Source organism: Doryrhamphus excisus, chromosome 12 (assembly GCF_030265055.1).
Source record: "Doryrhamphus excisus isolate RoL2022-K1 chromosome 12, RoL_Dexc_1.0, whole genome shotgun sequence".
Classification (NCBI taxonomy): Eukaryota; Metazoa; Chordata; class Actinopteri; order Syngnathiformes; family Syngnathidae; genus Doryrhamphus; species Doryrhamphus excisus.
The window spans coordinates 12,923,748-12,937,449 of NC_080477.1; the positions used below are offsets into that span (position 1 = coordinate 12,923,748).

The 13,702-nt window shown below is 40.2% G+C and overlaps 1 protein-coding gene across 1 annotated transcript; it reads right to left on the bottom strand.

The window, feature by feature from the left end:
• Positions 1 to 125: 125 nt before the first annotated feature.
• Positions 126 to 11,039, bottom strand: aqp9b (aquaporin 9b). Its single transcript, XM_058089402.1, has 6 exons — positions 10,858 to 11,039; positions 10,274 to 10,400; positions 7,850 to 7,987; positions 6,720 to 6,838; positions 4,866 to 5,083; positions 126 to 3,001 (listed from the first exon to the last, which is right to left on the bottom strand). Exons 1-6 carry the CDS (start codon positions 10,957 to 10,959, stop codon positions 2,839 to 2,841), a joined length of 867 nt encoding a protein of 288 aa, XP_057945385.1. The 5' UTR covers positions 10,960 to 11,039; the 3' UTR covers positions 126 to 2,838.
• Between the last annotated feature and the right edge of the window lie 2,663 nt (positions 11,040 to 13,702).

Consider the following 13,702-nt stretch of genomic DNA (forward strand, 5'->3'; position numbering starts at 1 on the left):
CAGTAACTAATTTATTGAATTAATTAGGTTAAAATATTTAGCGTAATTACCTCATTGCACATCATATCTAGTCACCGCACTGTTTTGATGGCACAAAGATGCACAATAGTCTCTCCGCAGAGTGTAACGCTCTTATATAACTTTATTCTGTATGTATCTTCTGAACCACACATTGTCACAAGACAACAGCAAGGTGCATTCAGGGGCACTCGGAACATCACAACAACACCTTTATTATGCGTGTATGTGTGTCTTCATACTGAAGATGTACAGTTTTCTGTGTTGAAGTAGGCTTGGAAATCTACGCTCAAAACACTGATTTCTGTGATGTCTTTGAATGCAACACATCATGGCTTCTAAGTGTGATTAAAATGTTATACTACTCCTATATTATGGAGACTGGTGTTTGGTGCATTTGGAAGTGAGCCCTGAAAGAAGTTTGGGATGGCTCAAAATGCTCGGTTTCAAAAGGCATGGTAAAATTGCCCCTTTGTGATGTCACAGAGGGGCGGACTTCCTTATATGGTTCTTTGTTCGGAAGCACTAGTGTTTTCACTTGGGTGTGTGACCAATCACAGCGGAAATAAATTAAACCAGACTAAATAAATAATGAATAAATGAACAATCCGTTCTGGCAGGAAGTGTAAATAAAACTAAATTGAACTGAATTCCTTGGTAATTTGTGTCTCAATTTGACTATGCAGAAAACATAAATTGCAAATAGCCAACACACTTGTTGAATAATGCAATAGATATTATTTCCTTGGGTGCTTTCAGAATTACAGATAGTAATTCCAATCACCCTGAAGAGAAGATAAAACATTAATACAGACACTATTAGGCCACTTCCCAAACAAGCTTTCAAACATCGTTACTGTATGATATTGATTTAATATGAAATGTTCATCTCTGTTCTCTTTTTAAACATCGGTTGAGTGCATGATATTATACTAGTAAATACTGTTGCTCTTCCGCCACTCAGGGGCATCAAGGAGATTGTTGCTGCTCACATTTGGACTATTGTCTGTCTGCAGGGATCACATAAAAGCTTTAATGGAAACTTGCTCTATTTTTAAAAGTTATGTTAGCTTCTGTATTGTCAATTAAAGGATAGACTACTCATAGAAATGACTTTATACTGTACATGGTCCCATTCCAAAGCAAATAAATCAAGAAAGCTTATTTACTGTGTTTACTTTTCACCAAAGTTACAGCAAAACACAAGTCATTCCATGCATATAGAGTAGGTGTTCAATATCATATGGCTTTTTAAATAATTTTATCAAACATCAATGTGTCACTTGTCATGACTTTATAGCTTAGGAGACCTTGAGAAAAAAAAAGGATGCAAATATAATACTTTAAGGCTGGAGTTTCTAATCAAAATAAAAACAACTCCAACTACAGTTTTGACAGAACACATGAAAAAAAGTGATTTGTCCACATCATTGGTACAACATTAGATGACCACATTTACATACTTAAGTGCTAAAATATTTAATAAGCTAAGTATATCTCATGCTAAATAGTCATAATACTGTACAATAAACTTGGCAAATATTCCTATGGAGAAAAAAATGGGCTCATACGATACAACATAGTTAAATGCAGCCTGTTCTTCTGAGAATTTAATAGGAAAAGTAACATTGTTGAATTCTTGCTAAACTGTGGTTAGAACACCAGCCTGATGCATGTACTTTTGTACTCCCAGCAGATAATACCTGCAACCTAAAATTTACAACAACAATAAAAAAAGAAAAAACATTCGGAAACTTAAAAAATACAGACACTCCTGATCTAAATTTTAAAAGAATATACATTTTGATGGTTAATTGGCGACTCCAAATTGTCCATAGGTACGAATGTGAGTGTGAATGGTTGTTTGTCTATATGTGCCCTGTGATTGGCTGGCGACCAGTCCAATCTCGCCCGAAGACAGCTGGGATAGGCTCCAGCACCCCCGCGACCCTCATGAGGATAAGCGGCAGAAAATGAATGAATGAATACATTTTGATCTTATGGAAGGTCCTAAGTAGAGATTGAAAATGAAATAGGCTGTTCTTAAGTTGACCACAGTCTTTAAAAGCCAAAATCTTGGAAACATTTTGATTTAATGTTATTTTCTGTCAGGTGTAATTATTTTTTCTAAAGCTCTCTTGCAGTCAATATTGTTGGTTGCATAAACAAGGCCTCTTTCAGCGAGGTTGGACACAGTAAGCTTCTTAAAGGGAAAAAAAAACAATCAATCAATAAATAAACTTTTTAAAAGATCCTGAGGCTGATGGGACAAATGAATCAAGTGGTAGACACAAAAAATGTCACTAGCCCAGAGATGGAGGATTTGACTGACTGTCTGTGAAGAAAGGGCCCAAATAAAGGTTGGTACTGGTGCTGATTGCAGTCCAATAACTCAGCATCAGACAGCATCTGAGAAAGGTTTTAGGAACAAAAAAATCTCCAAAATCTCATCTTCTTGACGGCCAAAAATTGTCTGTTTGCATGAGAATGCTAAACATGGGACATTGATCTGGGAAGCTTTTTCCTTCAATGGAACAATGGGGCTTGAGCTTGTGCAGGAGTCAGAGTGGCACAAAGTAGCCCGGGAGAGGAAAGTCTGGGCTTCCCTGCTTAGGCTGCTGCCCCCATGATCCAAACTTGGATAAACGGTAGAAGATGGATGGATAAATGTTTGCTACAAATACAAAAACTGATGTCATCATTATTATATTTATAATGAAACAAGTGCCTGTCTTTGTTGACTGGTTGGGAGAAATCAATGTGTTTTCGTCATTTTATGAGGCGTGTGGCGTTAGGTTGAAGCGAGCATACCCTTGAAGGCTAAGTCAAAGTCACAATGTCATACTTTTGCTGTACGTTGTTTTCCTCTTGTTGTTGGACGTCGGTGTGGTGCAACTCGATGAAGAAAAAGTAAATAGCCGCCCCAACTACGCCACCGACCATTGGCCCAAACACAGGGATCCACCACCAGCATCCTCCAGCCCTGCAACAAAAACACAAATTGTCCAATTGTGATTAGCGATATACAGTAATCACGCACACTTCCTGTTCAGTGTGCATAAATGTTGTCATTTCCTGGTGCGGGTTAAAGGCCTTTTATCCCAGCTTAGGGTAAAGTCTTAATAAGCAGCTCTTGTGTGTGCAGCATGTGTCCTCGTTGTCACTCTGGCTGACCGCTCACTCCTGAAACGAGCGATTAGTCAACGTAGCATTGTGGCACAGCAGGTGAAAGCAGACAGATATAAGTTTAAAAGTCAACAAGCGACAACGCAGGGCGTCCTCTCCCTACTGTGAGTGCGCAGGAAGCAAGCACTTATAGGCGTGATGCCACTGGATTATCCACTTATATCCAGGAGACAGGAGACACTGACTGGGTCACTTTGTCGGCAGGGCGACACGCTTCCAACATGGGATGCAAATGAGAATAAATCCCATGCCTGATCCGAGATTTGTCTGCATTAAATATGCATTGGACTGATTCAATATAAGATTAGATGTGCAAACAGGAAATAGAAGCAAGGGTTTACAGTAGATGTGCATTAAATAAATCTTAATGTTTATTTTTGAGGCCTGCTGGTCAGCCCATATCTCAGCTCAGCTTTGCATAGCTAACATCATGTTCTTCTTCTTTAGAACACAAACTAGTTGAGACTAAATCATTAGTGGTGCACTCTGAATTTTTCTCAATTGCTTCCAGATACAATTGACCGAATTCTTATCAATTTATCAAGTTTTTGTGTCCATATTTGTCATATGTCATCTTCACAACAACGCAGACGTCACTTTCGGGATAGACATGACCTACACTGTAGAAATGTTTACAGTACCTTATTGGCAGTTCAAAGCTCCCTGTGGAAATTTGCCAAAGTCCAACATGAGCTGGTTCTCTAATCAAAGCCTAATTCGTCCTTATGTCTCAGATAAGGTGCCCATTTAGTGACATACGTTTCTACAGATAAAATAAGGTGTAAACTGGCACATGGTCAAAAGTAGTCACCAACATGTCATCTGGAAAACTGATCCAGATGAATGTGGTCCAACTTTCCAGGGATCACACGACTTTGTCTCAGTGAGAATTAAAGACTGAATCACCACGCTACTCGGTAGACTTCTTTGTTTGAGGAATATGGTTAGGACACTAAAGTGGGACACAATGTTATAAGTACAACTATTACTATTTAAAAAATACAAACATGGGAATTGTCGGAACACAGGGATTTTGAATCACCAAATTTTGGGGTGATTTGGCAAAACACCCTAAAGTCAAGTCAATCCGACTTACGGGGTCCAACTTTTGGGTTGAATAACAGCGCCACCATGCAATATACTCACTGTTCTCACTCACTTTTATGTAAGAAAATTAGTTATTGGCTGTCCTATAAGTTGTTACATGACGTCATCATCTAATTTGCATATCTTATGCATATGATGTTATAAAATGCTGGAGGAAAAAAGTGAGTAAAAACACCTTAATTACCTTAAAAACGTAATAAACTTGATTCGTAGTTTGTTAACTTGAAATTGTCAATCATTTCATCAAAATAAAATTTTTATTTTAAATGATTTGATCGCCCGAACAACAGGCTTTTATTGCAGGTTTGAATTATCTCACAACAGACACAATAATAGCTAATAAAAACACAGGCTAAGTCTTATTTATGTCTTAAATGGCTTATTTACTTTTAGCATGTCTAAATATATTGGGTAATATAAGTGTAAAGGTGACTGTAGGGGCGTTAGTTCATGTGTAGCTACAAAAATATTGTAAATTGTAAATAAGGGATGTTTGGCAAATCTGTGCATGATTATTCTAGTGTGCATTGAGTATTCTACTAGTTTCCGATTACCTGAACACATCCCCGCCCCATCCAGCCACCGCAGTGAAAAGTCGTGGACTTAAGTCTCTCGCTGGGTTGATGGGGTAGCCGCAGTTCAAGCCCATGGACACAGCGATGGCCATGATGACCAGACCGATGCAGAGAGGCTCCATGCCTTTAGGAGGACCGATATTCTTTGAGTCTGTGATGGCTAGGATGCACAGAATCAATGCAGCAGCCCCCACCACCTAAAAAAAACAACCAAGATAAATAGTCACAGATAAAAGTACTACAGGACATTCTCTTGGCATTTCTGTTTTTCAGTTGTTCAAAATGTTGACCTGTGGTCTACGTTATTTGATCTAAGCTTATTACATGGCCCCCAATTTCCCCTGCTTTATGGCTTAATGGGAGCTTTAAAGTATACAACATATACAAAACTGGAAACAGGTGATCAAACATCTTGTCAAAGGGCTACACTATGTCACTTGGTCATTATGCTATCCTAGGGCTGTATATCCCCATATATTTAGGTTGAATATCAATACACGATATATATCCTGATATTTTTATCCTGAATGCTAAATAACACTGACAAAATAATTACAGATGAATAACATATGAAGAACCCCAATATGACAGTATGTTTACTATCTTTACCAGCTTTATACATGCAAACCAGCACAAAGTGCCATTTGATTTGGAGCTTTTCTTCCTGTCACTCACCAGTGGAATAACCAGAACAACATAGAGACCCATTTGTACACTCAATGACAGTGAAACTTTTTGAAACTAAAGGTTTTCCTGCAAAAATGATTGCCTCTTAAACTTAATAACTAGTTAGGCCATAACTTGCAATGAGTCACTTAGAGGAATTTTGCAGAATTGTTGTAATTCAGCCACATTGGAAGGTTTTCCAACATGAACCACCTTTATAAGGTCATGCCACAGCATCTCGATAGGATTCAGGTCAAGACTCCAAAGTCTTCATTTTGTTTTTCTTCAGCCATTCATAGGTGGACTTGCTGGTGTGTTTAGCATCATTGTCCTGCTGCAGAACCCAAGTTGGTTTCAGTTTGAGGTCACAAACAGATAGCCGGACATTCTCCCTCTGGATTTTTTTTGTAAACGACAGAATTCATGGTTCCATTGATCACAGCAAGTCCTCCAAGCCCTGATGTAACAAAATAGGCCAAGACCATCACACTACTACCACTGTATTTTACTGTTGGTATGATGTTCTTTTTCTGAAATGCGGCATTACTTGCACACCAGATGTAACACACTTTCACACACTTGTATTGTCATTTACTAATATTTACATTTGTTTGATGATCTGAGACACTTAAGTGTGACAAACATACAAGAAAACAAGAAATTGGAAACACTTTTTCAAACCACTGTGTATTGTGAATATCAGGTGTTTTGGTGGCACCAAAATACAGATTATGGCCAAAATGTGCCCACATTCTCTTATGTTAGCAAAATCCATTATAGACTAAAGGGTCCAAAATCATCCTATATAGTCTTTAATGTCTTTCAACACATAGTGTACAAATCCAGGACAGATAGTTATTTTTAGCATTGTGCACAATTGTTTATTCATCAGCGAACATTACATGTATGCCCATGAGTGCACAGAATGTATGCTCCCATGCTCTGGTAGCTTCTACATACTCAATCAATGTTGCGTAACGTTGTTTGCACTCGACATCATCAATAATTCCATATAGAAGACATGAGCATCCAGACTACTTGGCTAATGTTGTGGCCGTTGGTTGCCTACTACAGTAGTTTTTATGTCATCTGGTAAATATACTGTATGCAAACCAAACACATTACCACTTGCATCTGCATATGACATGTAAGGGTTATTATTCCTACCTGGTCCAGGAATCCATTGAGGATGGAGAGATGTTTTGCAGGATAAGATGCAAATATGCCAGCTGTAGCGTTTTCTCCAGTAACAATGAATTCTCCCTTACTATAGTCCATTAAAGCATCTGCCAGAAGGAAACACACGTTGCTTTTGCATCATTTCGTCACTCATATCAATTAGGGTGACTAAAACAGTGGTGTGAAAAAAGTGTTTTTGTCCCTTTCCTGATTTTTTTTTGCATGTTTGCCACACTTAAATGTTTACATTTAAGAATCAGTCAATGACAAACTAAACGCAATCCCAACCTACATGACACTGTGTGAAAAAGTGATTGCTTCCTTGTTGAAACATATCTGTGATTTATCATTTATCATTTACTGTGTTTATCTCAGTTCAAGTGGAAAAGGTTTTAAAGCTATTTCTAAAGCTTTGGGACTCCAGCAAACCACAGTGAGAGCCATTACCCACCAATAGCGAAAACATGGAGCAGCAGTGAACATTCCCAGGAGTGCTCAACCAAGCAAAATGACACCAGGAGCACAGTGACAACTCATCCAAGGGGTCACAAAAGACCCCACAACAACATCGAAAGAACTGCAAGCATCACTGCCTCAGTTAAGGTCAGTGTTCATGACTCCACCATAAGAAAGACACTGGGCAAAATGTAAAAATAACTAACACAATATACTATTAACAACACAAAATGGTTGTTTCACATCATAATAACTATTTATTTACAAATATAACACCATGAACCATTTACAATTTTCACATTTTGAAGTGAACTGTGTGTGTGTCTTATATATTTCTTAAATTTCTTAATTTATTTCTTAAGTGAAGTGTTCATGTGCAGTTCATGTCTACAGGGCCCTAATAATGTTAAAATAATGCATTGAGAAGGAAAAAATTGAATTTATACAATAGTGAAATTCACTAATCACAGTTGGGTCTGGAACCAATTAACCCCAATATACGAGGGATTACTGTATACACAAGCAGTTTATTTTGCTAAATTTAAATATACTGTATATAGAGTGTATATATAAATGTCAGTGTGATCCCGCACATCATTTTTCAGTACAAGGCCATTGCTTGAAAAACTGTGGCCCCTGGTGTAGAGGATCTATAAACTCACCATAATTTAAGATGTAGACACAGCAGGCTCCAACAAAGGCTCCCAAAAACTGTGCAACAACATACACTGGAAACTTCTTCCAAGACATTTTGCCTAGCAACACCATGGCGAGAGAGACTGCAGGGTTCACATGGGCTCCTGCAGCAATACAACAACAATGTTACTCATTTTGGGGGAAATGGTAATGGTAATGGTTTTATTTCATTTGAACATGCATCAGATTACAATTAAGTGCATCACATAATCAGTTCACAGTTCCACATGTCTAAAAGGAGTAGGAAGAAGCAAAGCTTATTAAATCCTACCCCTCCATCTGGTACTTTTACAATCAGTAACTGTTACATTTGTTCACGTCCTGCTTTCCTAATATAGTTTATGTTTTTTTTTTTATTTTATTTTTGCCACGTACTGAAGTACGAGGTGATATGACCATACAATGACATAATGGGTACCATAGTAAGTGTCAATATAGTGATATACATATATAACACATCATGACTGGTTCAAGACTCTTCATCCTTGTATTTAGCAAACATCAACTGCTTGTATTGTTTCTTGAATTGGCTCATCGTTGTGCATTGTTTGAGGTCCTTACTCAATCCATTCCATAGTTTGATTCCACATGCTGAAATGCTAAGGCTTTTTAACGTAGTCCTAGCATATAAGTGTTCAAACGTAGTTCTTCCCTGAGATCATATTTCTCCTCATTTCATTTCATTTACAAGAAGAATTATAACAAAAAGTCCCAAAGATTCACAGTGAAGGCTCAACCGATTTTCCTTTATAAAAAAAAAAACAAAAAAAAACAGAGCAGAGCAGAGAACACATTCCAACCAAAAGTTCCAGGCCGGTGCTGACAGTGTGGGCTCATTTATTTAACACTCTGGGATCTCAGCTTTGACCTTGCTGTGGTGACACCACTGGGGGGTATCAAGCATGTAGCCATTGTTCCTCTCCCCATCCTGTTCACAAACACAGAGCGCCACAAACCTGCCAGAAGCAGCGGGCCCAATTGCATCTGACATAATCTGTCTGAAGCAGCTTAAGGCACACGTAGAGCGCGGGTCATTAGAGTGACCAGGATGTGTCACACTTGCGCTACAAAATCTGAGACTACAAAGAGAAGACAATTGTGTTTTCTTCTCCGACCGGGCGCCTCCCTGCCAGCCCTGAAAGACGGGCTCGTCACACCTGACCCCCCGCCCCTCCACTTACCTCTCTAGAGACCCATGCTCCAGTAAAGCTCATTAGTCCAATACCTATGATCATCTTCAGAGATGTCGTCCCACAGAAGCTTCCCACTGTGCTGTGGACCCCGGGGCCCAATGGCCCAGTCATGCAGCAGAATCTCTCCATATATTAACCTCCTTGTCCTCTAAAGCCTTGGAACTCTTCCTCTTGTTAACCATGGAGCAAGCGACTAGATACATCTGATCACTGGCCACAACATTAGAGACACCCACACCTTCTCATCACATTAGATTTTCATATGCTGTCAATCTATTTGTACAGTATCTTCTTTATTCTTGGAGTTTGCATTGCAATAATATTCAAAATAATAATAGGATATGGCACTTTACAATAAGATACAGTGCAGTTCTCAGTAAAGCAATATTATCTTTGTGATTTTGTATGTCATTATCTTGTGCAGATGTACCTAATGTTGTGTCTGGTGAGCAAGAGTGTCGCTCAATAAAAAAAAAAAAAACAGAGTGCCACCCCCTGTTTATTTTTTAGTAATCACCCATTTTGTGGAGGGCCCCCCTGCCGGTGAGCATACCGAGCATGTTCCGACATGGGAAAATTTGAGTGTGACAGCATAATAATATTTTAATCCATAATTTATGGAAACTCAACTGAAAGCCATAACAATGTCTTCTTTTTGTTTTATTGCCCCCATTTCAGTAAATAAATCACACGTATTGATCAATGATGTTCATCATTTCTGGAAACCCACCAGGAGTTCCAGCGTTTGGAGGATGGGGAAAAAAATGGTCAGTCAGTCATTCATTCATTTTCTACCACTTATCCTCACAAGGGTCACAGGCGTGCTGGAGCCTATCCCAGCTGTCTTTGGCCGAGAGGCGGGGTACACCCTGGACTGGTCGCCAGCCAATCACAGTGCACATATAGACAAACAACCATTCACACTCACATTCATACCTATGGACAATTTGGAGTCGCCAATTAACCTAGCATGTTTTTGGAATGTGGGAGGAAACCGGAGTACCATGCATACATGAGGAGAACATGCAAACTCCACACAGAGATGGCGGAGAGTGGAATCAAACTCGGGTCTTCTAGCTGTGTGGCATGTGCGCTAACCACTCAACCACCGTGCAGCCCCATCCAATGGTGTGCTGTTTTTTATTTAAATTGCTGTTGTGTTACAAATGTGGGTTTTCCAGGTGATGCCTTTTTTACCTGACACCCCTCCTGCAATGTAGGCGGCCATCATGAGTCCCAGAGTGAAGCCAAGGTGGATGGACAGGGGCTCCCCGAGAGCCCCCTTACTGAGGACAGCCTGAGCCACTGAACCACATCCAAAGAGCTGTGAGACACAGAACACAGTGGAGGTTTCAACCATTCCAATTACAGGCACCTTTAACACTCGCCCCCTTGTCTAACAGCAACGTCGAACTGCCAAGCACAATTTGTCCCAGAGGCAGCTCAGGAAAATAAAGAATCCCCCCACTTAGTTTGGACAAAACAAAGCGAGAGCAGTCATCCACAAATAAAAAGGCTGCACTAATGGGTCACAGTCATTGAACTTAGATGGTGACAGGTGGAGGTGAAAGGAAGACACACAGAAGGACTCTCACAAATATATATTTCATGCAATGTGATGCTGCTTTTAAAAGTCAGGATATCAAAGTGTTCTATCCCGTGTCTTAATAGAGACATGTGCCGTGTCCCAGGAGAGGCACCAGACACCTAATTAGCAGCATGAAGCCAGCAGAAGCCTTAAAGCGGCTGTTTAAGCTGAATGACAGGTGCACAATACTCACTATCAGGACAAATATCCCCAGAAACTCCGCCAGGAACTCCTTGAAGATGTCTCGCCTCAGGGCAAGCCTGACTTTCCACTTCCTTCTGCACTCACTGTCCATTTTGCCCCTGGTCCCCTTATGTGCTGCTGCCACACAATAAACACACAACAAGAAGGAGAGAAGAAGTCAAGCTCTGATGGTCGCCTCCCACTCGGTGCGTGCAGTTCTCTTTGTCACCGCTAGTGGGGATACTCTGACTGAAGACCTCCCAGGGTAATGCTGTATACATTTTCACAGAAGTGCTCTTAAATGGCACACTAAACATGTGCGTATTTGTAGATCAATTCACAGTTATTTAAGATAAATACGAATTGGTGTTTGTGTGTACACTAAAACAGCAATCATGAAAACGTGCTGCCATCGTTTAACTTCATTTTATAGCATTTTTGTGTGTGTTGATGTACATTATTTATATACGTGTAAATTATATATAAGGGCGATTCAATAACCATATTATGTTTTATCATAAACTGGATTAAAATAATTTAAAATAGAGTTTAAAACACAACCAGCAACCAGTCCAGGGTGTACCCGGCCTCTCGCCCGAAGACAGCTGGGATAGGCTCCAGCACCCCCGCGACCCTCGTGAGGAAAAGCGGTAGAAAATGAATGAATGAATGAATTAATATAAATTCAAATTGGTGTTTGTGTGTACACTAAAACAGCAATCATGAAAACGTGCTGCCATCATTTAACTTGACTAACTTGACGATTTAACTTAAAATAATTTAAAATAGAGTTTAAAACACAACCAGCAACCAGTCCAGGGTGTACCCCGCCTCTATTTAGCTTACAAGACCGCCGCTATTAATAATCCCACACCAGCTCGCTGCTTCTCCCCTGCAGCAACTGCAGAGTAGAACACGGTCCAGCGAGGTGAGTCCGACTGTATTCTTATCGGAATGTCTGAACCACTCGTACAAGTCCGGGTCACCAGAGAAGTGACATTCCATCTCCTAAGAACCAGATTTGCAGAAGAGAGGTCCATCCATCCATTTTCTATACTGCTTATCCTCACGGGTATGCTGGAGCCTATCCCAGCTGTCTTCAGCCGAGAGGCGGGGTACACCTTGGACTGGTCGCCAGCCAATCACAGGGCACATATAGACAAACAACCATTCATATTCGCCAATTAACCTAACATGCATGGTTTTTTTTGGAATGTGGGAGGAAACCGGAGTTCCTGGAGAAAACGCACAAAGAGGAGAACATACAAACTCCACACAGAGATGACCGAGCAGAGAATCGAACCCATGTCTTCGCGATTTCCTGACTATACTTTGTAAAATATTTTAATAATACACATTGCTATTTGACTTTTCTTGCATCTTTGTTTACACACTTTTTCTAGTTGTCACTGGTGGCAGCTAACCAGCTAGCATTATCCGCATAGCGAGTCATTTTCCGGACACTTCTTGCATCTTGACACTTAAGCAGGACAAATTTCTATTTAATAACAATATTTATTTGTATTTGGATTATTTTAGTCTGTAAATGTTGTTATATTGAACTAAAAAATAATTTATTTAACAATTTCCCATAGGGCGGCACGGCGGAAGAGTGGTTAGCGTGCAGACCTCACAGCTAGGAGGACCAGGGTTCGATTCCACCCTCGGCCATCTCTGTGTGGAGTTTGCATGTTCTCCCCGTGCATGCGTGGGTTTTGTCCGGGTACTCCAGTTTCCTCCCACATTCCAAAAACATGCTAGGTTAATTGGCGACTCCAAATTGTCCATAGGTATGAATGTGAGTGTGAATGGTTGTTTGTCTATATGTGCCCTGTGATTGGCTGGCGACCAGTCCAGGGTGTACCCCGCCTCTCGCCCGAAAGACAGCTGGGATAGGCTCCAGCGGTAGAAAATGAATGAATGAATGTTGTTTTCTAACCCACTATAAACAATATTACACATCTTATATTGAACTATATTTCATTCTGCTTAGTTTTATTCTTAGGTTGAAGGAAAACTTGTAAAGTAAACATTACTGAATCCTTATAATGTATTTTTTGTCATTGAACCATTTAGACTTGTATTACCAAGTTAGAAGGCCCAAGAAGGGTTCAAATGTGTCCTTCTCTTCCGTCCAACAGAGGGCGCTCTATGAATAGATGTTGGAGTGGCGGCTGAGCTTTGTCACCCTGCACCCTCCTCCTGTTCACCGGGCTTTGTGAAAAGGTGAGGCGACAGGCTGAGGACGGCGTGTTTTGCAATGCATTCTTCATTGTCACTGCATGCTCCTCTTTGAAGTCAAGCACACACTCGGAGCGAGTGAAGAAGAAGAAGACGACGAGGAAGAAGAAGGTCTGATGTGTTGATGGACAAGAAGCATCCTCTTGGGGGGGGATTTTGCAAATGAACCTAGTCCTCATCACCAACAGTCTTTTGTGCTGTCAGGGGACCCACGTTGCAACATGCAAATTATGTGACACGCACATCGTTTTATTTAGGAGACATACTGCTAATTCGTGGATGTTGATTGGGAGGTGCTGCGTGGAATTATCACCTTGCAGGACAAATCTCCCTGCAAGTAGTCCTCATTTGCATGACATCTTAAGAGGTTTTCTTATAACAAACAACACTTCATGCTGATATAGTCGTTTGACACTCCTGTGTCACTGAGGAAATAGTTACACAATAGAGGTGTCAGGAAGTGTGCGTGGAATTGAAGTATTAAACATGCGTGTTTTTTTTACATCTGCACAAAAAAAATCACTCAATACATTTTTACAAGATAAGAAAACATGCATTAGTATGAAATGTTTAAAAAAAAGTAGTGACCAGGAGTGAATCACCGTGGAAAGGAG